Source organism: Protopterus annectens, chromosome 9.part0 (assembly GCF_019279795.1).
Source record: "Protopterus annectens isolate FY-2018-M chromosome 9.part0, PAN1.0, whole genome shotgun sequence".
Lineage (NCBI taxonomy): Eukaryota > Metazoa > Chordata > Ceratodontiformes > Protopteridae > Protopterus > Protopterus annectens.
Genome location: NC_056743.1, coordinates 1,214,252,300 through 1,214,279,979, shown reverse-complemented (window position 1 = coordinate 1,214,279,979; position 27,680 = coordinate 1,214,252,300). Strand labels below are relative to the sequence as shown.

The 27,680-nt window shown below is 37.1% G+C and overlaps 1 protein-coding gene across 2 annotated transcripts in view; it reads right to left on the bottom strand.

The window, feature by feature from the left end:
* Positions 1-27,680, bottom strand: part of LOC122811948 (double C2-like domain-containing protein beta) — a 1,736,177-nt gene that overhangs the window by 1,017,273 nt on the left and 691,224 nt on the right. For both annotated transcript variants that reach the window (XM_044084139.1, XM_044084141.1), the window contains exon 4: positions 15,707-15,816. In XM_044084139.1, the coding sequence (XP_043940074.1) occupies positions 15,707-15,816 (110 nt within the window). The remainder of the gene's footprint in view (positions 1-15,706; positions 15,817-27,680) is intronic.

Here is a 27,680-nt window from a genome sequence, read left to right as displayed (position 1 = left end):
AGTTACTCAAATAACTTTTTGGAACCAATAATTATTGAAGTGAGTTCAGCAATGTTGGATAGGTTTAGACCTTTGTTAGGGTTAAATAAGAGACCCCTTAATAAAAATGAGCAGGGTGATGACCACCTCTAATTTTGAGAGGACAGTGCTACTTCAACACTATAGTAATTCTATGACCTTTAAGAAGATTATTGAAAAAATGGGCCACTTTTAAAGCTGATCCAACCTTATTTAAGGTAGTAGGGGCAAACCTAGTTTTGTGCATAAAAGGTCTAACAATCTTAAGAATATATTGAAGTACCACCTCAGTAATGTTATTATCCCATGGAACGTTAAACACAATTCAAAATGCGGTAAAGAATGTGGAATGTGTAATCAGTGAAGCTATTTAATGGAGGGTTCAAACCTCCCAACTGTATGCAGAGATAAATTACTAACACTAAATGCAATTGCTTCTTGTGCAACTAGTGGGTGATGTACACTGCTTTTTGACAGTATTATAGTGGGTTATATGTAGGAAAGACCAAACAATTCTTTAAGAAGAGAATATACTAATATCTCTATGACTTTCGTAGTGGTAATAAACATAATGCTCTTTTCAAACATACCCTTACATGTCAGGAAGATAGGAAACATGATGGAAAATATCAATTTGTTGTACTTGAAAAACTTCTAAAATACTTTCTCAAGCTGTCAACTGAAGTAATTTGAAATATTTTAGAATATGTTATATTAATGAATGTTTTTCGATATTTAATTAAGATGTTAACAAACCTGTATTCTGCTTGTTGCTTTGTTACAATAATCAGAAAACAGATTCACAGAGGGCTATCATCTTGTTGTTGAGATCCTTCTCAGAGAAACACTAATCTAAGTAACAATTCTTTGAGCATAATTCTGTATTTAGCATATTTCTGAAAAATATAGCTGTTTGCCTTACTGGAAACAAAATGAACATCACCATACAGCAAAGAGGGACCGAATATACTTCACACTCTTCTGCTAATATTAGCACACCTCTTTTATCATTTCTGCATTCTTCTTTACATCAAACCTGTTTCACAACTGTGTAAATGTAAGTCAAAGTCATTGCAAAGGACCAAACTCACCTTGTGACATCTCATTGAATATCAAGCTTTTATATCAGTGGAGTCCAAACTGTCTTATACCAGTGTTTTATCCATGCTACTACCACCCTAGATTTCAGCCTGTGTCTGTATAACATGGTTATGAATCTTTTAAAGTATACCATGTTGGATGTCTTGTTACTGTTTAGGAAGGCCATGTTCACAGCCCCTTTCACTTCTACTGCACTACTTATGGCCTCCAGTACAAGAATTCTAAGTCCAACTACTCACACAAACACTGCTTAAGATATTTTATCTGAATAAATATCCACTGAATATTTAGGGAAATTCAGCAAAGCATTGTTTTCATAAGGAGCATGTCCATTTCATTCCTCATGTGGGAGATTCCCTCCCACCCTCACCTCTTTTCCTGTATAAACTATTTCCACAATCACACAAACATTGATGGTAAGGGAATATGCCCATTACGAGTCAAACGTGGCTCACACAACTGCGATGTTCCAAAAGAGATGAAACAATATGAAAACCATTTTATGAGTCAGCACTTCAGAGAGTTTCCTCAGGTAGCCTGGCTGTTACCTTTCTGTGGGATCTACACTTAAACAGGTGTGGCTGTCCTCTTGTTACTAGTTTCAAGAACTCTGTTGTTTTATTTGGCATGACATTCCTGTTGTGAATTCAGGATATTCTAGATAGTCTAATTATGTGGGTGGCCTAATGGTTAAGGTGTTTGCCTTACAAACACAGGGTGCAAGGTTTGAGTCTTACAATGGGTAATTGGCTAGGCTTAAAATGGCTCACAAGGGCAGTTAGCCTAGTACTAATCTACGAACCTATGTATTCCAGCAGCAGCCTGGTAACCTTTCTTAGAACAGAGGTCACACTGATAACTAATGCTTCCAGTTTTGTTTTGAAAGGGAATCTCATCTGCTCCTCTTCCAGTCAGCAGGAACCATAACCTACTCCTGTTATTTTCTAAAAAAGGTAAGGTGACAGTATTACAATGTCCCCTGTCACTCTGCATGAATTTTTAAGTGGCTCGTACTGTATTACCTTGCAAAGTATTAGCACTTCACATCATTCTAGGTCCCTTTCCTATCTGAAAAGACTTCATCCAAGGCATTGTTGCAGGCTGGCTTTGGAAAATTTACAATCTCTTCTTCCATGAATACTGAGCAGCAGTATGTAAATCAGCTCTTGTGCCTTTCATCAACTTTTTGACACAACTATCATCATTTTTTAATTATTATTATCCAACCCTCTGTCATTAACTGCACCCTTGATCATCTATAAAATGCTTTCTTTGTATTCTTGCTAGAAATGGTGAATTTGTCCCAGAGTTGGAGTTTTCCAATTCTGATTGTCTGACCTGCTTTTTTCTCTTGACCTTCCCTACCTGCACTTGAACTTATGTGTTTCCCTATATTTTTCTATCACCTTTGAACCCACCTCATTTGAGAATCACAGTACTGTATTTTTATATTAGCTTTAATGCTTCTATAAGCTGTTCTGATGCATTCCTATTGCTATCCATTCCCTACCCTCATGCGTATTATAGCTTTTCTGAGACACTGCTTCTTTTTATTAGCATTTGCTCTCCAGAAGTCTGGATTGTTCTGTCTTGAATAGCTTGAATCTCTATTAAAATTAATAATGAAGAAAAACTGATTGTTGACTTACCATTCCCAAAAATAGCTCCCATTTCCAGATCTCAGACCCTCTCAGAGCTAGGGAACACAGATTCCCTTACTAGCTTGTTAATACCTGTTTGAGTCTTATTCTTTACAGAGTTTTTAAGAATTGTGCTGCTCATAGGTGAAAATTGTACTGTAGACTGTGGCAGAGGTAAAGGTATTCCGATTTACATCTAACATATCAAAGTTCCCAGTCAGCAGTAACATTTATCCTTTTTCCGGGCTACTTTAATGAGTTAGCCTTAGCATTTTCTTGCCTTCTTTTTAATTTTGTATGCAGCAGCATCCCATTAATGGCTTGTCCGTCCATTTTCTGTTCTCCATTCCAACCATCACATTATCATCTCCTCCATTCTCGCTTGTAGGTTTTGCTACTTTGTTCCTTTTTCCTTATGCCAAATGACTACAAGTGTTCCATCCTATCCCTCCTGAACTTTGCATGTACATATGGTCATGCCTCAGCCATGACACTTTGCGTGTTGTATTGCCATTACTGTCACACTATCCATGCATTGATCTTCCATCACCACTAGTAATTCAAGTACATTTTTGTTAAAAGCATTGGCAATGCTACTGAATGCGTTTTGCTTTTCTAACTCTGACTTGCATTTTTTTCCTTATCAATGTGAATGTTGTCTTTATTTATTTATTTATTTTATATTTAAGGAAGGCCTTCTTCTGCACTTTAAGGAAGGCCTTTTCTGCACTTTGATTCAGTAACTCCACTGGTGTTCTTAGAGGAGACCTGAATTTCATATAAGCCTTTAAACTGCCCTTTAACTGTATCAAGATTATCTGCAACAGATACCAGCAGTTCATGGCACAGCAGTCAATGGATGACCTACGATGGATAATAGCAATCTTCTTAATAAATTCTTCAGTTACTCTTATCAAAATCCCATTGTGTCAAATAGTGTGACAGTACATAACAACCACTTATTCCAAAGACTAGAAGCTTTTTGAAAAAGTGTAAGCAAGGTGAGTCTGTGACTGGAGACATGATCCCCTAAATATATAAAACTAGCTGTTAATTGACTGGTAAGGCAGATCAATATCCTAATAACACTATTGTAATCACTGATGCCCTAATAACACCATGCTTAATCATCAGTGACCTAATAAAATCATCAGTGATAACTAGTGACCTAATAATACCATCTTTAATCATTAGTGACTTAATAAAGCTATCAGTGATAAGCAGTGATCTAATAACACCATTCTAAATCATTAATGATCTGATAAAGCCATCAGTAGTAAGCAGTGACCTAATAACACCATCCTTAATCATCAGTGAATTAATAAAGCCATCAGTGATAAACAGTGACCTAATAACACCACCCGTAATCATCAGTGACTTAGTAAAGCCATCCACAATCATCAGTGACCTAATAACACCACCTTCAGTCACCAGTAACCTAATAAAACCATCCTTAATCATCAGTAAGCTAATAAAACAATCCTTGATCATCAGTGACCAAATAAGGCCATCCATGATCACCAGTTTACATGTTCTCCTTGTGTCTCTGTGTGTCCTTCCAACCTCCAAAAAACATGCTGAGTATTTCTATCTCAAACTCACCGATTAATGGAGATGTGGGCAGCAGTGCAGACTCTATATGGTGCCGTATAGGGAGAAGAGTTTGTACAGACCCACCACTTTGGGCATCGACTGTGGTGCGCACTATCCTCAAGATAGGAGAACACGATCACAGACTGCATACCATGGCAGAGCTAGCCACTCAATGGTGTAAAATATTAGGTGATTCGGTCATGTTGACTAATGTCATCAAAATGGGCATTGGTAGTTACAGGTGATAAGTGGGTTGAGGACCCAGCCTACTCCAACCTACACCAGGGATCCATGCTAATGGTGGGAGGAGTGTATGTGCCTCTACTGGTCAGTGTGTACCCAACATAAAGCCCAGAAGCCCTGGGTCAATAAGTTACTGGCCGGCCAGTGTCCAGTTGCCATGCCTGGGTTACCTGGGATAGCTCTGTTAATTGAAAGCTGGACATAAAACTGATCAACCTGCCAACATGAACTAAGAATTTAATGCATTCATTTTCTAAAGCAGTTCTATGTAATATGTAGAAATATTCACTGACAGGAGGCAGCTTGGAAGTGGATGACATAATGGTACAGAGGAGGCTGGACATCCTATGTATCCAAGAGACAAGATGGAATAGCAGTGCAGCAAAGCCACTTGGCTTGGGATCCAGAGTCTACTACTCAGGAGGAGGACAGGCTAGAAATGGTGTTGGAATTATGGTGAGAGACAGGCTTCTGTAGGCAGTGATGTCAGGGATATCATCTGAATTAGTGACAGACTCATGGTAATCAGACTCCAGTGTAATAATAGAGCATTATTCATAGTCGCAGCCTATGCCCCAAAGCAGGGTTGTGATACTGAGAAAACGGGTGCATTCAGACAGCACTTGCAGGACCTACTAGACAAAGCAAAACAACATAAATTGATGTTGATAATGGGTGAATTGAATGCACATATTGGGACAGACAGAACAGGATATGAGGACTGCCTGGGTCCACATGGGTGGGGCAACAGGAATAAAGAAGGAGATTCCATTCTAGACTTCTGTCTTTCAAATGGCTTGATAGTAGCCAATACATGGTTCAGAAAAAGAGGCAGTCAGAAGATCACATACAAGATTAGCCAATGTGCATCTCAGGTAGACTTCCTCCTAGTAAGGAAAGGGTACTGGGGTAGAATCAGTGATTGCAAAGTCATTCCCAGTGAAACAGTTGGCCCACAGCATAAACCACTGGTTGCTACAATCAGGTGTAAGCAGTGGTCAGAGAAGGCTCTAAGGTCAACAGAAACCAGGCTGAAGACTGGAAGTTGTCTGGATGGAAAGCACAACAGTTCAAGGAGTTAGTCAGGGCTCCAGCAGCCCAAGAACAGGAAGAAATAGTTGGAGTTGAATAAGAATGGCAGCACCTCAAAACAGCATATGTGAGGACTAAAGAACAGATATGTAGCCAAACCAGGTATGGAAATAAGGTACATAAGAAAAGCTGGTGGAGGAATGCAGGAGTCCAGGAAGTCATAAAAGAAAGAAGGAGCGCAGGATAAAGTTGGAGATAGAAAATACAGACCAGGCTCGGAAAGAATACTGGTTGGCTAACAAAGAAGCTAAGAAAGAATTTGCAATAGCAAAGAATAGGGCATTGGAGGCAGTCTACCAGCTTCTGGAGAGTGACTCAGGTGACACAAAAAAACTATATCAGGTTGGAAGGCAAAGATAAAGAAGATAGTATGACATCCTTCATAAGGGATGCCAGCAACATCCGGCTCACCAGTCCACATGACATCAAAGGCAGATGGAAGAAGAAAACCCCACAGAAGCTGTACTGCACAAGACAAAGCCTATGATAAGAGAAGAAGGGGAGCCCACTCGAGAAGTAAGAACAGCACTAAGGAAAATGAAGTCAGTGAAAGCAGCAGGCTCAGATGAGATCATAGCAGATATGATAAAGATGTTGGATGAGACAGGGGAGAAATGGCTCCACAGGGTACTCATATCAGTGTGGAGAGAAAGGTGTATCCCAGATGACTGGAGAATAAGCACACTAGTGCCAGTGTACAAGAACAAAGGGGACATCCACAAATGAGGGCAGTACAGAGGCATCAAACTCCTCTCACACTGCATGAAAGTTCTAGACAGGGTGATTGATAAATGGGTATGCAGAGTAGTAGAAAGTAAGATGGGAGATGAGCAGTTCTGATTCAGATCAAGATGCAGCACAACTTAGCTGATGTTTGCAGTGAGACAGATAGTTGAGAAGAAGCTAGAGATGAGGAAAGAGTCCAACTGGGCATTCCTAAACTCAGAGAAAGCATATGACAAGGCCCCAAGATTTGGACAGTACTGAAGTCCCAGAAACATTGGTAGAATTAGGCAGGCTATGTACAAGGACCAAGTGACTCAAGTACCACCAGTGTTCAGTCTTAAAGAGGGGTTCCCTGTAGGAGTACATCAGGGTTCAGCTCTGAATCCACTGCTGTTCATACTGGTGTTGGACTACATTAGCAAACAGGTCTGAGGGGACAGATCAACAGAGTTGCTGTATGCAGATAATGTGGTATTACAAGCAGACTCTCAGCAAGAACTTTAGCAAAGAGTAGGGGAATGGAATGCAAACCTGAAGGCACATTGGATGAAACTAAGCACAGATAAGAGTGTAATGCCAGTAAACTGGGGTAATAGGAAGAAGCTGAGAACTGAGATAGAAGAGAGAATAGTGGAATAGGTCACCAGCTTCAAATATTTGGGAGGGGTGGTTGAGGAGAAGGGGAAGTCTGAATGAAGAGGTCAAAGCTAGAATCAGAGGAGCTGCAGCCATCTGGCACAGTGTCAGGTATAGTGTATGACAGAAGAACGCTAAAGAAACCGAAAAACAAGTTGTACAAAACAGTGGTAAATTTGATTGTGAAAATCTACAGAGACTATGTCAGTAATTGTTTTGCCAGCTCTCCTGTGTTTTCTTGAAAATCACTACATCTGAAATCACTTGTTCAGTCATGGACAGATTTAAAAGACTAAGTTGCATTGGGGAGGTCCTCTCTTTTCCATTGTTGTGTGACTGTGGAGCTGGCCATATGTAAGTTCAGGGTGAGGGAGTGATGGGGGGGTTGGCCCCCCAGCAAGGAATATTTTTTTCTGTCTGTGCAATGGAGCACAGGTTATGAGATAGATACATGGATACATTGTGGTTTTCACTTATGTACAATCATTTAGATAGAGAACATTACAGAGGTTGTGTTTGTGTTGAGGATAATATATCTACATTGTAGTTTCATCTTATAAACAGAGATTTAATAGAGACTTTACAGAGTATGTGTATGTCATGAGAATAACATGTAAGGTCTGTAAGTAATTGGGATCAGGACTGACACCATCAATCATAGACAGTTAGTAGAGCATCGGGATAGCAAGAAGGAGAAATGTAGATGGAGCATACCTGCAACTATACTTGTACAGAGTAATGAGTCAGGGTGATATAAGGAAGAGAGGTTAGTTAACCAGGGCTATTGCATGGGCAGTGCCATATGTTGGTTAGAGGACTTTTGAGCATTCTTTTAAACTGACAAGAGTTAGTTGTATATCTGATAGTTTGAGGGAGTGTGTTCCATATTTTGGTTACATAATTTGAATAAAGAGAGTCACCCGCAGTATTATTGGCTTTGGTTATTTTTAATAGTGATTTATTAGTAGAACACAGGACACTATTATTAACGTAAGGGTGTAGAATGATTTGAAGGACATTTTCCAGGTTGGTATAGCAGTCTATGAACCATTGTGAGCTGGGTATAGGATAAGAGATGTGGTAGTTCTAAACAGGCGAGTTGTTTTAGGGCTGGACAGTGGTGAGACCTATATATAGAGTCAGTGGTGAATTTTGCTATTTTATTGTAACAACCTTCAAGTTTTCCTAGATTTGTTTTCTTTCTATTGGTGAGTATGGGCAATATGTAAAGGACACTGGAAAGTAGTTGGGTACCTGTGATGGCAGCTTTGGTGTTGTTAGTTAGAAACTGTTTGTTTCTCTATAAGGTACTTAGTTTTTTATGTACCTTCTTTATAGCTTGAGAAATATGAATGCTGAATTTCAGGTTATTATCAATGACTACACTTAGGAGTTTTGTTTAAGATACACGAGAGATAATGGTATCACCTGTAGATGTGATATACAAAGCAGGAGGAGGATCAATGGCCCTTGCAGGTTGGAACAACATAAGTTTGGTTTTGTTAGCATTAAGGATAAGTTGTGAATTAGAAATCCAGGATTCCACTGCAGAGAAGGACTGCTATGTTATGTCTTGAAGTTGTTGGAAGGTAGCAGCAACACATATAAGAGTGGAATCATCTGCATACTGGACTAAGCAAGTGAGGCAGGTGGCAGAGTGAATATTGTTAGTAAAAATACTAAAGAGGAGAGGACCTAAGACAGAGCCTTGTGGGATGCCCAACGTGACTGGATGTAGAGGGGAGATATCTTGCTGCCATTTTACAGCTTGCTAGAGTCCAGCTAGATAATTTTGGAACCATAAAAGTGAAGAGTTACTAAGTCGTAAGTAAGAGAGAACAGATAGCAGTTCATAGTGTGAGATGGTGTGAAATGCCTTAGGTAAATCTAGAAAGATAAATGAGACTATTTTGCTCTCATTTCTATATTGATTGATGGTATTAGTAAAGCTCAATAGGGCAACAGTATTACTATGTTTGGGTTGAAATCTACACTGTGATTTGGTTAGTAGATTGTTAATTAGGAGATAGACCCGAAGTTTGAGTGTATGCTTTTTTCTAGTATTTTAGATAAGGGGAATAGAATAGCAATAGGAATATCTATAATTGGAGATTTCAGTTAAGTTGCCTCCTTTATGTAAGGGGATTATGTGTGCTATTTTCTAGATGGTTGGGACTTTGTGCTCAGAAATAGAGTGGCTGATGAGAATGGAGACAGGATAGGAGATAGCATCAGCAGAAAGTTTGACATATTCTAATGGTAAGTTATCGGCTGCTAAAGTTGTTGGTTTAAGATTTTTAAGCAATTTTTATACTATCTGTTGAGACAGGATGAAAGGAGAAGGCATTATTGTCCTTGCTTGATTTAAAGGAAGTACTGGAGGAGGAGAACAGCTGTTTTTTTGGAGTAGTTTCAGTGAAGTATTTGTTAAATTATGCAATGGTGCTATCTGGATAATTTGTGGATGAAAGAGTTGATGTTAAAGGTTGGCCAGATGTAGGATTTTTTTTTTTATTACAGACCAGAATTTTTGTGGGTTATTCTGATGTTTTATTTGGATGTTACTATAGTAGATTTTCTTGTCTTGTTTAACATGTTTTTTGGCTTTCTTTCTGAGTTCTAAATATGCTTGACGATTTACAAGGTTTTTTTTTTTTGAGTGCCAGAGATCCCAGGCCTTATCTCTTAGTTTAAGTAGTGCTCTGTTCCTTAGAAAGCCATGGGGTGTAGTTTGACTTCATTCTTATTGTCCTCGGTGGTGCTAGTTTACTGAGTATGTTGAGGAAAGTAGTGTTAAAATAATCTACAACATCATCTGGTGTTAAGACCTTTAGAGGAGTCCAGTTGCAGTGCTTAAGGTGGATATAAAGATTTGAGGGTGGAAGTTTATTTTGGTTTGGATTTGACAATACACGGTATGTTTTACCAGGTTAATACATTGTCTAAATATATTGGTTGGCAAGTGATCGCTATGGCTATCAGGTAGATAGCCAGAATGTAGTGAGTGGTAGGGTTTATTTGTTAGAATCCAGTCAAGGATTGAGTTCCTTTTTGATATTTTGTCTACTATAGTAGGGGGTAGGCTAATTTGGGTGAAGCTGTGAAGGTTAATATAGTTATTAGGGTTTTCTGAGCTACAGGTAAATGAGTCAGCATTAAAGACACCCATAACAATTGCCTCATGAGGCAGAGTTTTAGATGTCCAATGGAGGATGTGTTTTATTGTTGTGAGGTTATTTCCAGGTGGAATATAGATTCCTCCTATGATTAAGTGTTTATTGAAGTTGATTTTAAGTTTAGTGAATAGTATCTCAGCATTTTTAAAATCTGGGATGTTTTGACACAGAGATTCTAGTTTGAGGTTATTTTTATATCCTATTGCGATACCTCCTCTTCTTTTGCTTACTCTGTCTAACCTATGTTTGTTGTAGTCAGGATTGTCATCATGCAGCTATGTCTGGTGAGTAGAGTGAGAGGGCCACATGGAATTCCTGTACTTTTTGTTAAGAACACTTCTAAGATTAATATTTAGGAGTAATAGACTGGATCCTTTCCTGAGCAGATTAAGTAGTCTGTGGGGCAGTAAGGGAGGTGTCTTACAGTTTTGTGCTGTGTTACTTTTGGGTCCAGGGTTTTGGTGGATGCTGCCACTAACTATAAGTTTAGATGCTGTGTTTGTCAGATTATTGAGGAGTTTAGTTATGAGATTATCCTACTTAAGAGAGATGTGATATGAAGTGTTTGCTCGGACTAAAGTAAAGGTGGTTTGAATGTAGTAGAAACAAAATCTCTGCATGTATGGCTACCGAAAGGTTTCAAGAAGAAATGATTTCCAAAACTAAATGATGAAACCAGCAAACTGTGGCAAACAAACAGTATTTAATATTCTGTGCTCAAAGCACATACTGAAATATAGGGGAAAGAAACAGACTGGTTTCGGCTTAGTTTGATGAGTGTATAATGTATTCTAGACAGCAGGTGATATCACAAGTCATCTGGGTTTAACTTGTGATGGGTAAGTGAAAGGAGTCATATGGAGGGATTCTGAGAAGGGCAGGTGTGTATGGTATGTGGTTATATGAGCTGCTAGTGAGAGGATTATGAGCACAGTAGCATAGAAGGGTAGTATTGTTGTATGTGTTAGAGGATTTAGAATGTAATTCAATATGTGATCATGACAAACAGTACTGTTATTCAGTTTACTTGCTGGTGTGGAAGATAAAGAAGATAAACATTGTAACCATTTAATGTATTTGATTGGTGATTAAGTAATGTGAGTGAAGGGGTATGAGGGATGAAGTGTTGTGTAAATTAGTGGATAGGTGGGTGTTAGCTGATGAGTGTAGTGAGACTGAGAGGAAGACATTGTTTGGTTGGTTGACACAAAGGTGTGGGAGTGGCTTGCTCAAAATAAATCTATGCATAGTGGGGGTGTGTGGGATATGGGGGTAGGGTAGGGGACTGGATTGAGCCTGCATGTAGCAAGGGGGAATGAAATGGATAGAACAGACCTCACCACAGCATACATGAAAATAAACTAGCTAAAACAAAAGTTAGTGACAGAACTCCCTAAATGCTGTTGCACTATTTTAATTTATATGCTGTGAACTTGAAATCCTATAACTGGCAAGAACTGAATAAGCCTTAACATGCTGTTTTATGTATTTTAATGTTTGTTTTTTATAACCAATTACTGACTATAGCACTAAACTCATTGTGGATGTTGCAACAAGCTACTAAAGGTTGGGGGAACTAAGACAAGCTAAGGGAGAAAGAAGCAACTGTCATCAGAGTGGTGCCTGTTGAGACTGGTGAACTTAAGCTTTTAAAGCCAAAACAGAGAACACAGGCAAGTTCCATGTATGCTATGTATATCTACAAGTACACAAATCCTGACTATGCTCTCTTTATAATGAAAACACTCTCTAGATGACGTGTCCTATGCATGTATACCCTTTAAGATGACAACTTCCTTCTTGCTGAGATAATTCCCATATCTTCTACATGTGTGATGTACAGATTGCACTGTTTTTCATCACAAATTGTAGCACAACATTACTGCATGTCAACTGCACAGTCAACACGTGAGAGCTGTCAGGAAGCTTCTCTCCCACTCTGAATGTATCCCCTAATTTGTGGGCTGTACATTGTTGCTGTATTGCATTACTTATGTTTGCCACAGTTCCCACTATCCATCTGCCATTTTGATATATTTCCTTACAGAGTGCACCACTGAAATGAAAAGTCAACTGAGCACCTATGTTGTTCATTTTTAGCATTCTGCACTGAAAACTTCCTAACCTAAGTGGTTATTTCCCAAGCCCCAGCTTACAATTATCAAGGGTAAAATAACTTGTTAGAGATTTGGGTTGCATGGCTAGGCTTAAAAAGGCCTTGTAGTCATTAGGCTAGTAAACACCTATGAACCCATGCACAGTTCTGTTTGTGAATCACACAGCTTTCAGACATTTGAGCAAAATGTCCTCTGCACTGTTCCTGGGATGGGGTGTAGTGGGCATGACTCTCACTCTGGCCCAGTATTTGCGTCAAATAAGAATTTTGCTCCTTACTTTTCAATGTTAACATATCTTCTTCAAACACACACCCATCTTAAAAATAAAGGTATCTATAATTATGAAGTAGGGAACTATAGCATAAAGGATTATGATCAGGGACAGATTACTGTATAGTCAGCTGGCATAAACAAAGCTTAAAAGAGCTTCTAGGGTACTTAACAATTGTTAAGATGGGGGGGTCTCCCACCACAGAACCACTTAAGTAATTTTTTTCCTGACATTCGAACATAATCATGGTGCTCCCTGTACTACATCATAGTTATGGAATGCAAAAATATCACATGTGTTAAATGTGATTTTATAGGGTTATATTTCTATGGAAATTGTTTAAACACTTCAGGAATATTTATATTATCTTATAGCTGTCAGTGTTTCCTTCCACATTCTTGTCCTTAACTCTCTCTATGTGCCTCCTTCTAGCACATTGTTTCTGTAAAGATATTTTTCAGCAGATAATGTGGTTACAGGTTAGCAGCAGCTGAATATTAGTGTTATGGAACACCAGTGGTATTATCTCTGCCATCCTGTTATTTCTTTCATTATTCTATGTTTATTATTTTACATGAGTGCCATTATTGTACACGTAGAACACCATTTCTCACTGAATTAAGGTACATTTGTAGACCCCTTTTTGAAAGATAAGTAGCCAAAATAAAACAACACTTATTCAAAACTTTTGAATTCTATTATTTCATGTAATGAGGAGCCTTAAACCACATCTGCAGCTTCAGTACAAAATATTTTCCAGGAAATGGACATTCATGTAACAAACCAATAGTTAAGCCATAGAAACTTGATTTACTGATTGCACATACTTTTCCATGTTTACACATGGAGACTGAGCAAAGTCATAACCTTTTTTAAACTTTCAAAAGATGCATAATGCTGGTCCTTTGTCTTTCTGGAAGTCCATTAATTGCACTATCTGAACCAAAATGAGTCAATTCAATCTGAAATTGTATTTCATGTGACTTGTTTATCAAACTTTGTCAGTGGTTAATTTTGTATGCCTCTAATTTTCTTGTGGCCAGTGAGTGGACCACTACAGGGCATCAACAAATGTTGTATCTTTCGGCTTTTCCCGGTTAGGGGTCACCACAGCAGAACTCCAGTCTGCTAATGATTGGCAGTAGATTTTTACATGCCAAGTTGCCGGTCCTGACGCACAACCTTCAACGAAGGTACACCCATTCACGCATGTCTCCACACAGAAGACGCTCTAGCTGAGAATCGAACAGGACAACATCTTACTGTGAGGCGACAACGCTACCTCAGCACCACCACCGCAGTACAGGGCATCAACAAATAATTGAATGAATTAATGAACTTAAAACATCAGAAGTCTCAAATGAAGATCAATAACAGTAACTGAATGAAGGCAGGAAAGATGCTGAAGTAACATCAGGTTAAATATGTTATATCCTACAATGTAAGATGTGTCAGAGTCATTAACAGTGACTCATTGCTAGTTCAATGTAAAACAAGGTGCAGTCGCACAATTCTAGAATTACTAGTGGCTACAACAGATACCCAGTCTCTGTGCATTTGCTGTCAATTTGGCTAATGTTATATACAGAATTCATCTGAAGTTCAAACTCTTTGGGCTAAAATGGACTAAGTGAGGCAAGTAGTAGTTTAAGACATAATCTCAAGCATTTTAAATGGCTCAGAATTGTAATCATGACTATACCGAGCCTTATCCTCTCCCATTTAATTTCGATAAAGATCAAGGAGGAGGACTACAGTCAGGGAATTTTCCTAGAACTACATTGTCATTCTCATAATGGAGTAGGACTGCCCAAGAAAACATCTACCGCTCCCTTTGAATAATTACAAAATGCAAAGTGGACCATGCCTAATATAAAGATGTCAGCAGGAGTACTATACTTTTAGTTCAGAGTTTAAGGCATATGGCTCTTACAGCATGAACAGAATTTTTTTTTAGCCAGGAAGATTGCTGTGAATTTTGAATCGAGCTGTTCAGCATTTCTGTTGTAGTTTTTCAAAGTCACATGAAAGGAAGTAACAGTCAGGAGATGTTTGAACAATGTTTTCAGCTTTCAGACTTAGTGCTCCAGATATGCACATGTCAAAGACAATATTGCCTTACTGCTCTTTGAAGGTGCTTATCTATATAGTATTCTTTTTGAATAACATGAAAATCAGACAAACATAGAACCATAAAAGATATAAACATGAGGCAGAATCACTTGAAGGGAATTATTTTAAATGTATTATTATTGACCATGTTGACCTTGGCCAGAGGTGTGGACCCAGGAGTGGCCTTAGGTCAACTGGTGCCCTAGGCAAAAGGGCTCCATGATGCCTCCCCAGCACCACTCGGTGCCCCCATATTGGTCTACCTACACCAAATAAATACTGTTAAAGCATCCCTGCTAGAGTGGAGCCCTATACGGCCGCCTAGTTGCCCTGTGCCTAAGGCCAGCTATGCGTGGACAGACAGAAGACTTTTTGGAATACAAAGAACTGCAGTGGCAACTATGCACCAATGCCACTGTTTATGCAGGGTTGAATGAGAACATATCTATTAGTTCAGTGCTAAGGTTAAAAGCTGCTAGTGTTTTATGAAAACATTTTAGTAAAAGTTCTTTGCTGATAGGGCAAACCTATTGTATTGTACTAGCTATTTTTGTTGGTTTAATAAGTTCACTATTTGTCTATGTATATATCTGTTTTTTAGCATTTCTTATATCTTTTTCATGTATTTAATAGGTAATATGATGAAAGGGCAGTTTTTATTGTTAACCATTTGAGACGAGTGTTTCATTGATGGGAAGGGTTATATTCTCTGGAGCACTTAAGTGTGGAATTTTGGCTTGTATTTTATTCTGATGAAGTCCTGCTCTGTGAGGATGAAAGTGCTAAATAAAGTGGAATAATAAGTGATTCTGCCTTGTGTTTCTACCTTTTATGGTTCTATATAGTATTCTTTTTATTAACAGTGATGAGTGCACATGTGAGTGGAATGTGATGAGTGCACGTGAGTGGAATGTGATCCCTTTGCAAAGCCAGTGCAACACTGATATACTTGCACTACATGAAGGTTTTATTCTTACTCACCTGAGAGTCTTCCTCACCATATCCTCATTTGTAATACCATAGTATGTTAGGGCCTCATTCCAGACTGGGTTCAGAGTGTTATGCAGTGTCTTTGTGCGCAACTTATTTGCCTGTAGGAAAGAATGTACATGTTACTGTCAGTGCTACATATTAATACTCTGGTAGTTACTGACATCAATTCTTAATGCTTCAGTGACTATGCTCAGCTGTCAAATTTGATTCCAGTATGATCTCTTCCCACAGCTCAGTGTATGTTCTTCTTTATTCCTACATCCTTACAGTTAGTAATACAAGCAAAAGAAAAAAAAAGTTAAAACAAACATGGATGAAAAAAATCTAAGATGTCCTGTTTATGCAGACAAAATGCTTCAAATAAAATTATATTTTTAGGTAAGTAACTTTTTACACAGTGCATCATTTTTACCTGTACAAAAAAGAGTGAAAACAGAATCCTTGAGAATTCAGGTAAATAAATAGCTATGGTTTGCTTGTTTTCCCCTTTATAGTGTGGTTATATAAATTAATTTTGATCTCTGACTGTTAAGAATTCTTTATGTAGGTCCTAAGTCCCATGCATTTCTGAATTCCATACTTAAACAGAGAGAGACAGCAGTTAAGACAACTGCCATATTGGGTTGTCCATTTTTCTGGCTTGTGCAACAATTGCTGAAAACTGTTAACAGTAAACAACTGGAAATCATATGATGTTCTCATCTGCATTGTCCGTTTTATGCTTTAATGCTCATTATTGATTCATATCTATGGTTGTCTTAAGGAGACTGCATTACATATTTGTCATTTCCCCTGTCAACAAGACATTTGTCATAATGCCTTTTCTCATACCTCCTTCTTCAGATGATGCCCTGTGTTTCTGCATGAACTGTTTTTCTAAACAATTGTTCTGTTGGAAATGGTTATATTTAAGCTACATATCTGCTGAGACATTATTCAAAATAGACTATATACTTTCTTCAGTAATTTTACCATGTAAAATAAATTCTTTATCTATGTAACTCTACCAAAACAGAAGGAAAATGAATAAAAAACCTATCTACCATTTTAATGTTTAAATCATCCATGAATGTCTGCAAACAAAATTATACCTCTCAAAAATGGATTTGCCTGTAAACATTTCATAACATTCACGGGGAAGCAGACTTTGTTATTGATAAAGTAACAGAAATCTATAGTGAGCAAGCATGATCACATGGTCCAGAGATAAGATTTCCATCTGAGGCACTAACCATCTCTGGACAAGAACATGCTTCTGGTACTGGAGGCCCATTCACTGATGAGTGACTTAGTGTCATAGCAGCAGCAGCGTTCCTTCTCTGGTTGAGCAGAAGGGAAGGGTCTGGTGCCAGACCACTTGCGCTGACAGCTTTCATTTGACTTAACTATGGCAGGGAGAAATGTTATTTGCGGTTCTCATTTTGTGCTAATTGGGAGCACTAGATGTAGCAAGATCACAGCAATGATCTCTTGTACCCACACTTCAAGAAAACTATAAAAATGTGGATACCCTGGCTTCAGTGAGTTACCAGGTCATTACTGCATGCACCTGAACCAAGCTCAGATCACTACCAAATTAAAAATAATAAGAGAAATAGAATTAAAGAAAGCATAAGAATAAATGGCATAAGAATAAATGCTTACATGTGTGTGTGTGTGTGTGTGTGTGTGTGTGTGTGTGTGTGTGTGTGCGTGTGTGTGTTTGTATGTGAGTGTGTCTTTGTCTATGTCTGTGCACTTCTGTGTGTGTGTGTGTGTGTGTGTGTGTGTGTGTGTGTGTGTGTGTGTATGTCTTTGTGCACATGTATGCATATCCAAGGTGGTTTATATTAGAACCACAAATAATTAAAATGTTGAATGCACCAAAAAGCGAAAATGCCAGAACACGAACTAGTTCCCGCTAAATATATATACCAACTCCGAGATCGCACTACAGTGAGGAAAGAGCAAAAAAATATTCTGATCTTTACTGTACTGTAATCTCACAAAAAACACTTCAAGGTCCAACATTTTCACTCTTTAAAGCATTCGACATTTTAATTATTCATTGTTCTAATATAGACCCTATCCAAGCATGTGTGTGTGTGTGTGTGTGTGTGTGTGTGTGTGTGTGTGTGTGTGTGTGTGTGTGTGTGTGTGTGTGTGTGTGTGTGTGTGTGTGTGTGTGTGCATATGTGTAACATGTCTGTGAATGTCTGTGTGCCCATGTGTGTTCTTGTGTGCACTGTTGTGTGTGAATGGCTGTGGGTGTGAATGTGCGTATGTGTGTGTATACACACTCACACACACACACACACACACACACATATGCACTCATTTATACTTGTGCATTCATTCATGCTGTGACTGGACTCTGTACAAATGAAAAAAAATATAAAACTATAACTCTATCCCTGTACATAATATGCATATGTGATGGCATGACTGTGATAGGATATCTGAACTTGGGGAAAGGCTAGTTATGGTGTCCCACATCAGTGACTGTGCAGATCATGTTGTTATTTCTCCTTATATATACAGATGCTGTTTATATACTACACCCACTTATTACATAACCAATATGTGTATGTTTATGTGTGCGTTTGTATATGTCCTGATAACTATATATATATATATATATATATATATATATATATATATAAGGAGAGAGAGAGAGAGAGAGATAAAGACAGACAAGTAAAGAGGCACAGATTGTGTAATAGTAAATGAAGTTTTGCTCTTTTTATAGTTTCCTTGATCCACATTACAATACTGTGGATTTTTCTCGCGCTGGATTCTTTTGGCCTTCTGGCTATCTGTAGCTCTTCTGCCTTTTTAGATGGTTGTCATGGTTACCCACCCACCACAAACAGCATGGTTAAGGTGATAAAGTAGTCATTCAGAGCTAATGGGGCCATTGGGGAGAAGGCTGATTTGGGCACCATTAATGTTTGATATTTTATTTGATGCCACATTAACTGTGTCAGGAATAGAGCATTCACATGTGCTAATAGAAATTACTTCAGGTTCAGAAAGCCTGAGAGAGAGAGAGAGAGACACACGCACACACACACACCAAAATCTAACAATGTAGTGCAGTAGTAATATTTTTCTTCATTTTCAGCTGTTTAAAGAACTATCTTCTTCAGTTCAGAGAATTAGAAATGATTTCTATTGCACTTAAGTTATAGCACTATCACAGATGAGGCCAGGTGCTTCAGTCTTTTAACATCACTGCAGTTAATAGTCTGCCCCTGATTTTCAGATTTTATTTTTATATAAGACAAATTTGGGAGTGTGGCTTGCAAGCATCTGACTTTCTGCTTTAAGTGATCATGAAACCATGAAATTACATCAGAAGTGAAACTTGAAAAGGACACTTTGATTTTTCCATCAGGCCACCCGAGACCTTTAGACCCACAGCTTTGGCAGAGTTAGGATCCCCATCTATTCAGAAGGTAGTAAGTATATGCTGTCTGGGACTATGAAATAGTATTATGTTAGTCCCATTTTTATTAAAATTTATCAAAATAAGATTCACAGTTTAATACAAATTATATGTTTTCAGGGGACAAAGTTCTCCCACTCCAAGTGCAGAAGACTGTGATTTTTGCACTCCAAACTCTGTATAAGCAGCTATAATATCACTCCATATTGGGATAAAAGGGACTTTATAACTTGCAGCAACCATAGATGATGAACATATTGTTCAACTGTCTATGTGATCAAATAGAAATGCTGCACAAATGGTCTTTAAACAAAAATCCTATTCCAGTGTTCTAGTCTGCCAGTTAATACAGAAGATTAAGGTTCTGAGCTGGGAATGCCTTGCAATTAGTGTAGAGGATTGTGGCCTGATGCTCTTAATGAGTGAGCGGCTTCCTGTAGTCCAGTTCACTGTTGTAGAAAGTGGGTTGTTTCTGAAGTTTCACATAACACTAATGCGTCTCAGATAAAAATAGTAATAATAATAATAATGGTTTTAAGCAACTATTACAGAAGATTTTGGAAATATATTTGTCCTAAAATCTTAAAACATTTGCCTTTTTTCACATTTTTTTTAATGGGAAGTAAGTTCCCAAGCAGGGACTGTCCTGCATCAAAGAGAAAGGTGGTATCCCTAGCAACTGCAATTCAGAGAAAACCAGATCTGCTGCAATGTGACTGTTATCTTCACTTATTTGTATTTGCTGAAGCACAGATCTACAAGACCTTTTTTGAGCTCAGCCTGGCAGCACTATCAACTTAAGTGACTTGCTCAGAACCAAATGTTTGGCAAATGGAGGCTCTGCCATCATACAGCCATTATAACGAATTCTGCAGCTGTAGCACTGTCTCAGTAGCCATGTTCATTAATAATACATTGCAGTTTTATAATCCCTTCCTAGATTGCATGTGCTTCCAAGCCACATGTTGTATGAGAAATTATACATAGACCATTAAAATCACACATGCAGGAGAATGAATGAGTCCAGTGACACAAGGGAATATTTTAAGCTGTAATAAAGGACATGAAACCACATGTTACATGGAGCCTTCACAATAGAGGAAATTAACAACTCAAAATAAAAAAGGAAAACGGAAAAGACTTTTGGTTTGGATGGAAGTAGACAGTGTGCACCATTAATTCTTTAAACCTCTGTCTGAAATGGAGCATGGATAGATATAACAATGAAATAAAGTCTAGGAGAAGATGTATGGCTCACCCCATCTTAGATCTCTTCCTATTTAACTGTGCATTCCTGCTAAGGCAGGTGTCAGACTATGAAACATCTTAAAATCTCTATGTCTAAAGAGATTCTCCACATCTAAGAGGTGTACTGGACATCATCTATGCTTTGAAGACAAAGATAATTAAAGTGGATCTAAAAAACATACTCATCTCAGAAGTATAGGAAGCAACAGTGAGACAGACAATGTTAAGAACCGGAATGTGTTACTTTATGTCTTATAATCTGATTGGGTGTAACTATATCTCTTGTAGTCTGATTGCTTGTAACTATATGTCTTGTAGTCTGATTGGGTATAATTATATCTCTTGTAATCTGATTGGATTTAATTAAATGTCTTATAATTTGATTGGGAAATTTACTTCTGTAAAACTGTGTAGTCCAATGACCTGTCTGCCTGCTTTAAACCATGTTGCTCCTCAGTTACAGTTCTACTTTTATTTTTGTAAAAGCAATACAGGGCATTGTAATCTTAGCATCAGATTAGTTATTGCTGGACCACAGAGTACAGTCTCATTTGCTTCCATGCAGGACAGAGTTAACTGAAAACCTGAGCTTAAAGATCATTTCTAAATGTGCAAAATGACCTTTGGTTTTTTTTTTGTTTTTTTTTTTTATAAAAAACATGTTTGCATGCATCATTATGCATGTGAAAACATTTTTATACAAAAAACAAAGTCGTTTTGCACCGATCATAAAAAATTAACTTTTTAATATTGCTTCAGAATGTGGAAAACTAAATGTAGTAAGCAGTGTTTAAGGCATTAATATTCATGGGAGGGCAGGTGCGGTTACATCATTCTGGATTCCAGCTTTAATAATACTGGATTAGCATACATAAATAATTGTAAATTAGTGATGTAATTGTCAAACTTTTTTGTCAAACTGTTTAATTAACAGTTTGACAAAAAAAAAAAAATAATGATATAATTTTCTACAAACTGTTAATTTAACAGTATGGTGTTTACATCATTAACCTACAATTACTTACCTACGCTAAGACAGCATTATAGACCTGAACCCAAAAAAGCATTCTTAAGCATAAAGATGCCTGTGAACACTTTTTATTTTGGAAAGAAAGGGGCATTTTGTGCCTTTAAACATGATCTTTAAACTTTAAATACTACAATAAGATAGGTCTTAAAGCATGACAGTGTGCCAGTATGGTCATGCTATTCATTAAATATGAAATATGATTGCAATTACTTTGCTTTGTTAGCAAGTGTTTAAGGTTTTAAGTAGAAAGTTATTCATCTGAAGATTATTCTGAAACTAAATTTTACAGGCTAGTTTGCAATTCAAGTTTGTTAATACTCACCTTAAATGGAGCTGATTTTATTAAAATGAATTAGAAATTGTTAGTGATTGTGGATTGGAAGTTAACAGACATTATCTCTTTTTTATATATTTATTGAAGTTTTATATCACAGATATTCCAATACAATACCATTCAACACACACCATCACATAGTATACAGTGAAACACAGAAATTATTCAGCATTCTAAAACCATATGACATATTCATTGTTTCATTCAAAATTCAGTCCTCCACCTTTTCTCATTTAGCAGATGCCCTCTATAACTATACCTTCCAGTTACACTCCCATATTATAATACAGCCTGAATTTCTGCCACCCTCTCTTAACCGTCTCTTTTCTTGCCCTGTCTTCTTGTGCATATAACAGACTAAACACTTTCTATATCATTTGTTCTTATTTTTCCCCCTTCCATTCTAGATCACCCTTCAATTATTTTGCTATTTCATTTCTCACCCATCCACCTAAAATAGAATTAGAATTTTCTCAGATTCCTTCCATGTTATTCCCCCATTTCTGTAAGGCAAAATAGCCAAATACTAGGTATTGTTTATGAAATATCTTTCTCCACACTTGTATGCAGTCCTTCCCCACCTAAAGTTGTTTAACTCATTTGCATCCACAACCATATGAAGACTGCCTGCTGTACAGCATTGTCAGCATTCTCCTTCTCCCACCTGCTATTCCTGCAAAGTCTGCATCAGTATCCTAAACCATAAATGCAGCCATCTGCATATCTTGGTCACAAGATTTTAGGAGTGCTTTCACCCCCACTATGGTTTTCAAGCACTCATTCCATGTGGATTTAGGAAGCACTACCTTCTCTTTTTCTGTTCACCATTTATCCATGTCCTTTTTATATTTATGCCTGTTTAACTCAGTGTAAAGTGATCCACATTTATGTATTTTATGTTGTTTTCCTTCCCCATCCAGTGTATTCCTCTACTGTCTTCCAATCTTCCTCCCAACCCATGAGTCCTTTCTTCCTTAACTACCATTTAATTGTGATCATCAGCTACTGCTCGTGATATTACAATCCATTTTCCTGTATGCCATGACTGTCTTTAATTTACTACCACTACAGGAGCCCCCCCCCCCCAGAGGAGCCCCCTGATCTCTGGAAAAGACATAATTTATTCATGTAGCTGCCATCCTTTCCAGTCCTTTCTAATGTATTGTTTTACCCACTGGTTGTCCTGCAAGCCTACATGAAGCAGATAGGTGAAAGTACATAATTCCCTCCATTTCCTAAGCATATGTATTCAAGACATTTGGAGCTTTATTGTTGCTCCATCTCTGGCCCTCCCCTTCATCATTTTCTTCTACCATACTTTAAAAAAACAAGAGCTGTAGTTGCTGATACAATATCAAAGTAAAAACTGAGTATTTCCCATCCTCCTTATCTCCTGGATAATATCAAAATAAAACTGAGTATTTCCTATCCTCCCTGTCTTCTGGATAAGTTTAGTCTTCCTTTCCTACTGCCCCTCTCTTCCCAAATTAATTTATCACAATATACCTGTACACTTTTCAGGCATTTCTGGTCTTTTCAGAAATGAGACAGATGCCCGAGTACATATGCCTGAGGATCCTCATTTGAATAAGATTTATTCTGCAATTAGTATACAAACTTTATTAGACCATCTCTCTAACAGTATCTTGGTCTGCCCCTAAAGATTCTCAGAATTGATGTGAAGTAACTCATTACCATTTTCCTCCATTTTAGTCCCAAATATTTCAGGCGACCCTTTCCTTCTATTAAACCTTATTGTACGTATGGCATTTCTACTCTAACTTGAAATGTTTAGACCAATTTCATTTTAATCCTGATTCCACTTTAAAATTTTCAAAAATCTCCCACACCCCTGGCATCACCAAGTCTAGCCTGTCTGTGGAGAGCATATAATCATTTTAAAAGGTCGAAACAACTTTCAGTCACATTGCATGCCTGAAAAAAAGTGTTTAGCCTTCTGAGCTAATATCTCAATCACTAAGAACAAATGTCAACTTACTGAAATGAAATGCACTGAAAGTCACAATATTAAATGTATAGTGATGAAATGTAAAAATGCTGAAATGTTAAACTGTTGAAATAAAATATCTACAGCTCTCCATGTATAGAGAGATGGACTTGCTCCCTTTACAGGACCCATATAAGTGCTTGTTTCCAAGTTTCACTAAAAGTGGAGTGATATTGTTTGTTGACAGGCTATGTGCTGACACAGTGTTCATAAACATATAAATGTTTATACATGTACATGTATGCTGTTAGATATTTTGAGTACAACTTTGTAACGTTTCAGCAATGACATTTCAAGATTTTGCATTAGTTCTGAGACTTTTGGTATATTACTACTACTCAGTAGATTATCACATACTATATACACACCCACACACACACACACACACACACACACACACACACACACACACATAAATATATATATATATATATATATATATATATATATATATATATATATATATATATGTATTAGAACATCAAAAGTTTAATGGTTCGAATCACTAAAGGTTGACCTTTAATGATTGAACCATTAAAATTTCGAATGTTCATAAAAAAATAAGAAAATCTAAAGGGTGTAGGCAGAAGGGCAAGCTCCCCTGCACCCCCCACACCCCCCGCTACTTAAATATACCAACTCCGAGACTGCACTACATTAAAGCAAATGGAAATCTCCCCTTACGGAGATTTCGGTTTACCCGTTCGATGTTCTGCACTTTCGCTATTCTCATGTCAACAATGTCAGATTCGACTTTGTCAGCTTTTGAGAATATAATAGGTATCCATATGTATATATATATATATATATATATATATATATATATATATATATATATATACACACATATATGGGTCTACTTCTAAATTTCAAAGTTTCAAAACTTTGAATTTCTTATGGTTAAGACCATAAGACTGAAGTTTTGAAACTTTGAATCATTTAAATGAGGATCACCCTACAGCACGGAACAGTATATTTATCGTTTTCCTCACTATAGTGCAATCTCTGAGTTGGTATATTTAATTAGCGAGGGGTTGAAGCGGGGGTTGCTCCCTGCAGAAATGTAATCAAAGCATTTTTTTGTTTTTATTTTTTTATTTACATTTCAAAGTTTAAGTACTTTGATCTTATGGTTTCGATAAGAAATTCGAAGTTTTGTAATTTCGACATTTAGAAGTAGACCCATATATATATATATATATATGTATATATATATATATATATATATATATATATATATATATATATATAAATATAGTTCTATGTCAGATGATTGAGTTTTCAGAAACTCAAAATCCATACAGATGCGGCATATGATCAAGTGTCCGAAAATTCAAACATCAAAAAAAACAACTCACCAAATTCTACTTTTTTTCTGCAAGTTATATATACCAACTCTAAGATCTCACTACAGTGAAGAAAAGTGTAAATTTCCTGATCTTTGTGTACCACAATCTCCATTCAAAAGCTTTGAGTTTTCAAAAACTCGATGTTATGGTCTCAACCATATGAATTTCGAGATTTTGAAAACTCAATAAACTGATAGGGATCCGTATACATATATATATAGAGAGAGAGAGAGAGAGAGAGAGAGACAGAGAAAGAGAAAGAGAAAGAGAAAGAGAGAGATGGGAGCCCTACATTATGCTAAGTGTGGTTTTACAGCTCTTTAGTCGACCAGATGTGATCAACTAAGCAGCTGGCTGACAGGTGTGCAAGATCACGCAATTTCCAGGGCTGGGGAACATGTCCATACCCCATGTCTTTTCAATCTCAGACTTAGTATATATAATTAGCAGGGATGGATGTGTGGTAGTTTCAGAAAGGCTTGCCCCAGAAAAAAAAAAACATGTTTATTTGTTTTTTTAAGTTTTAAACTTTGCATGCGCTGAGGTTGTTTATGTCCTTACCTCTTGTTTGTAGAATCTCAATTAGTATATCTTTATATATGTATACATAAAATTAGCGGGGGAATGAAGAGTGTCACAGCCCCGCCTGCAAAAAATGTCATTTTTTTAATTTGTTTTTTAACTTTTAAATTTTGCATGCACTGAAGCTGTTTCTTGGTGCATGCATACTGGCATGTTGGCATTTTCAAAGTTTTGACATCAACGTTTTGCCAGTTGATGTTGAATCTATTCAATTATAAGTACACACACACATTTATGTGTGTGTATATATATATATATATATATATATATATATATAAAGTTAATTACTATCATGCTCTACACAAGACTGAACTGAGGAACAAAGTATTTCAGTGGAAGACATGCACATATTATAAAAAGAAGACGCAGGATAAGTAAGGATACAGGGCTACAAAAAAGAGGTGGAACGCAAGCAATAAATATGAATAGATGTGTGCGACATGGAGATTAAAAAATAATATCTTTGAGAAATAAATGAAAACTTGATTCATTGCTCCTTGGTTATAACATACAAATGTGGGAGATAGCCTCATTTAAAGAGTACTGTCACATTTATAATGTGCAAAAATGAGATACAATATTAATAGGAATAACACCATTTTGTCTACTAAAATGCTTCCAAAACTTTTTACATATGAAGGAATAAATGTTGAATGAAAGCAGCATCAAAATTTTGTACAGGAGGTTTATAGCCTTGATATTAAAGCAGATAGAAAGCTGTGCAGGTATTTAATTCTGATGTCTCATCTATTTTGAAGTGCCATCTGAAAAAAAAAAACATATAAAAATAATTACTCACAAGTTAGATAATACTGCAGTTAAAGCCATTTTAGATTTTGTGGGGCTTCTATGCACAATCCAGAGGAAAAATTCCCCAGGCATCAGTAGCTCACAGAAAAAGTCAAATGGCATAACGCCAAATGCACAGGACATCATAGCCAGAGTGATTTCTAGGTGTTCATCAGCAGTGATTCAATTTTTAGGGAGATTTCACCATTATTCATGTTGGTGCAGCCCTTGAGTTGTTATTTATAAGTTCAGGCTTTGGGGGTGTTGAAGGGGGGGCAAGCCCCCCTGCAAAAACCAAGAACAGGAGAGTTTATTCTCCCTTTTTGGGTTTTGGACATTTTTTTCATTGTGTTAAAGTGTCGACTTTCAGGAAGTCAGTGTTTTACAGTGTAAGCAATTTGTGGACTTTTTGAGATAATCTTACAGAAAAATAATGGCACTGAAACAGAAGTGGCTTTCACTTAACAACATTTGAGAAAACTAGAAGCAGGATTTATGCTACAGTTTATTTTATATCAAAGTATGTCATATTTACTGCCATGAAACGTTAATGCACTCTACAGTAATGATAGAGCGTAGGGTAAAATGATGTTGAATTTCACTAACAAGAAAGTGACTCTTGGCCTTATGATTGAACTATACCTTATGAATTAATTAAGGTGAAATATCGGTAGCAGTAATCAGCGTTTTCCTTTCTCACATGAATTTAGAACTGCTGGAGGAGTTATCCTATTAATAAACACATCATAAAAAGCCACACAGGTTAAATAACTCAAGAGCACATTTTTCACACTGAATGTTTTGCAACTGAAATAGGTTTAGGTGTTATAAAATGTTTCATCATATAATTATATGCATTGACATATGTAGAAAGAAAGAAAGAAATCACACTGTACTCTTCTTACAAGTCTATAATAGAATATAACAGAGTATTTTATTGTGATTTTTGAACCACCTGTAGATTTTAAATACTTTGTATATATATATATATATATATATATATATATATATATATATATATATATATATATATATAGGTGTAGGGAGATGCACTTCCCTGTTTTCCTTTGGTTTTCCATGCTCTTTTGCTCTACACACAAGTTATTCCCATGTGGCAATAGATGGCTGTGTCAGGCACTCCCATAACTGCAGATGCTTTACTTCTGTCTCATATCTCTGGCTGTTCCTTCCACCA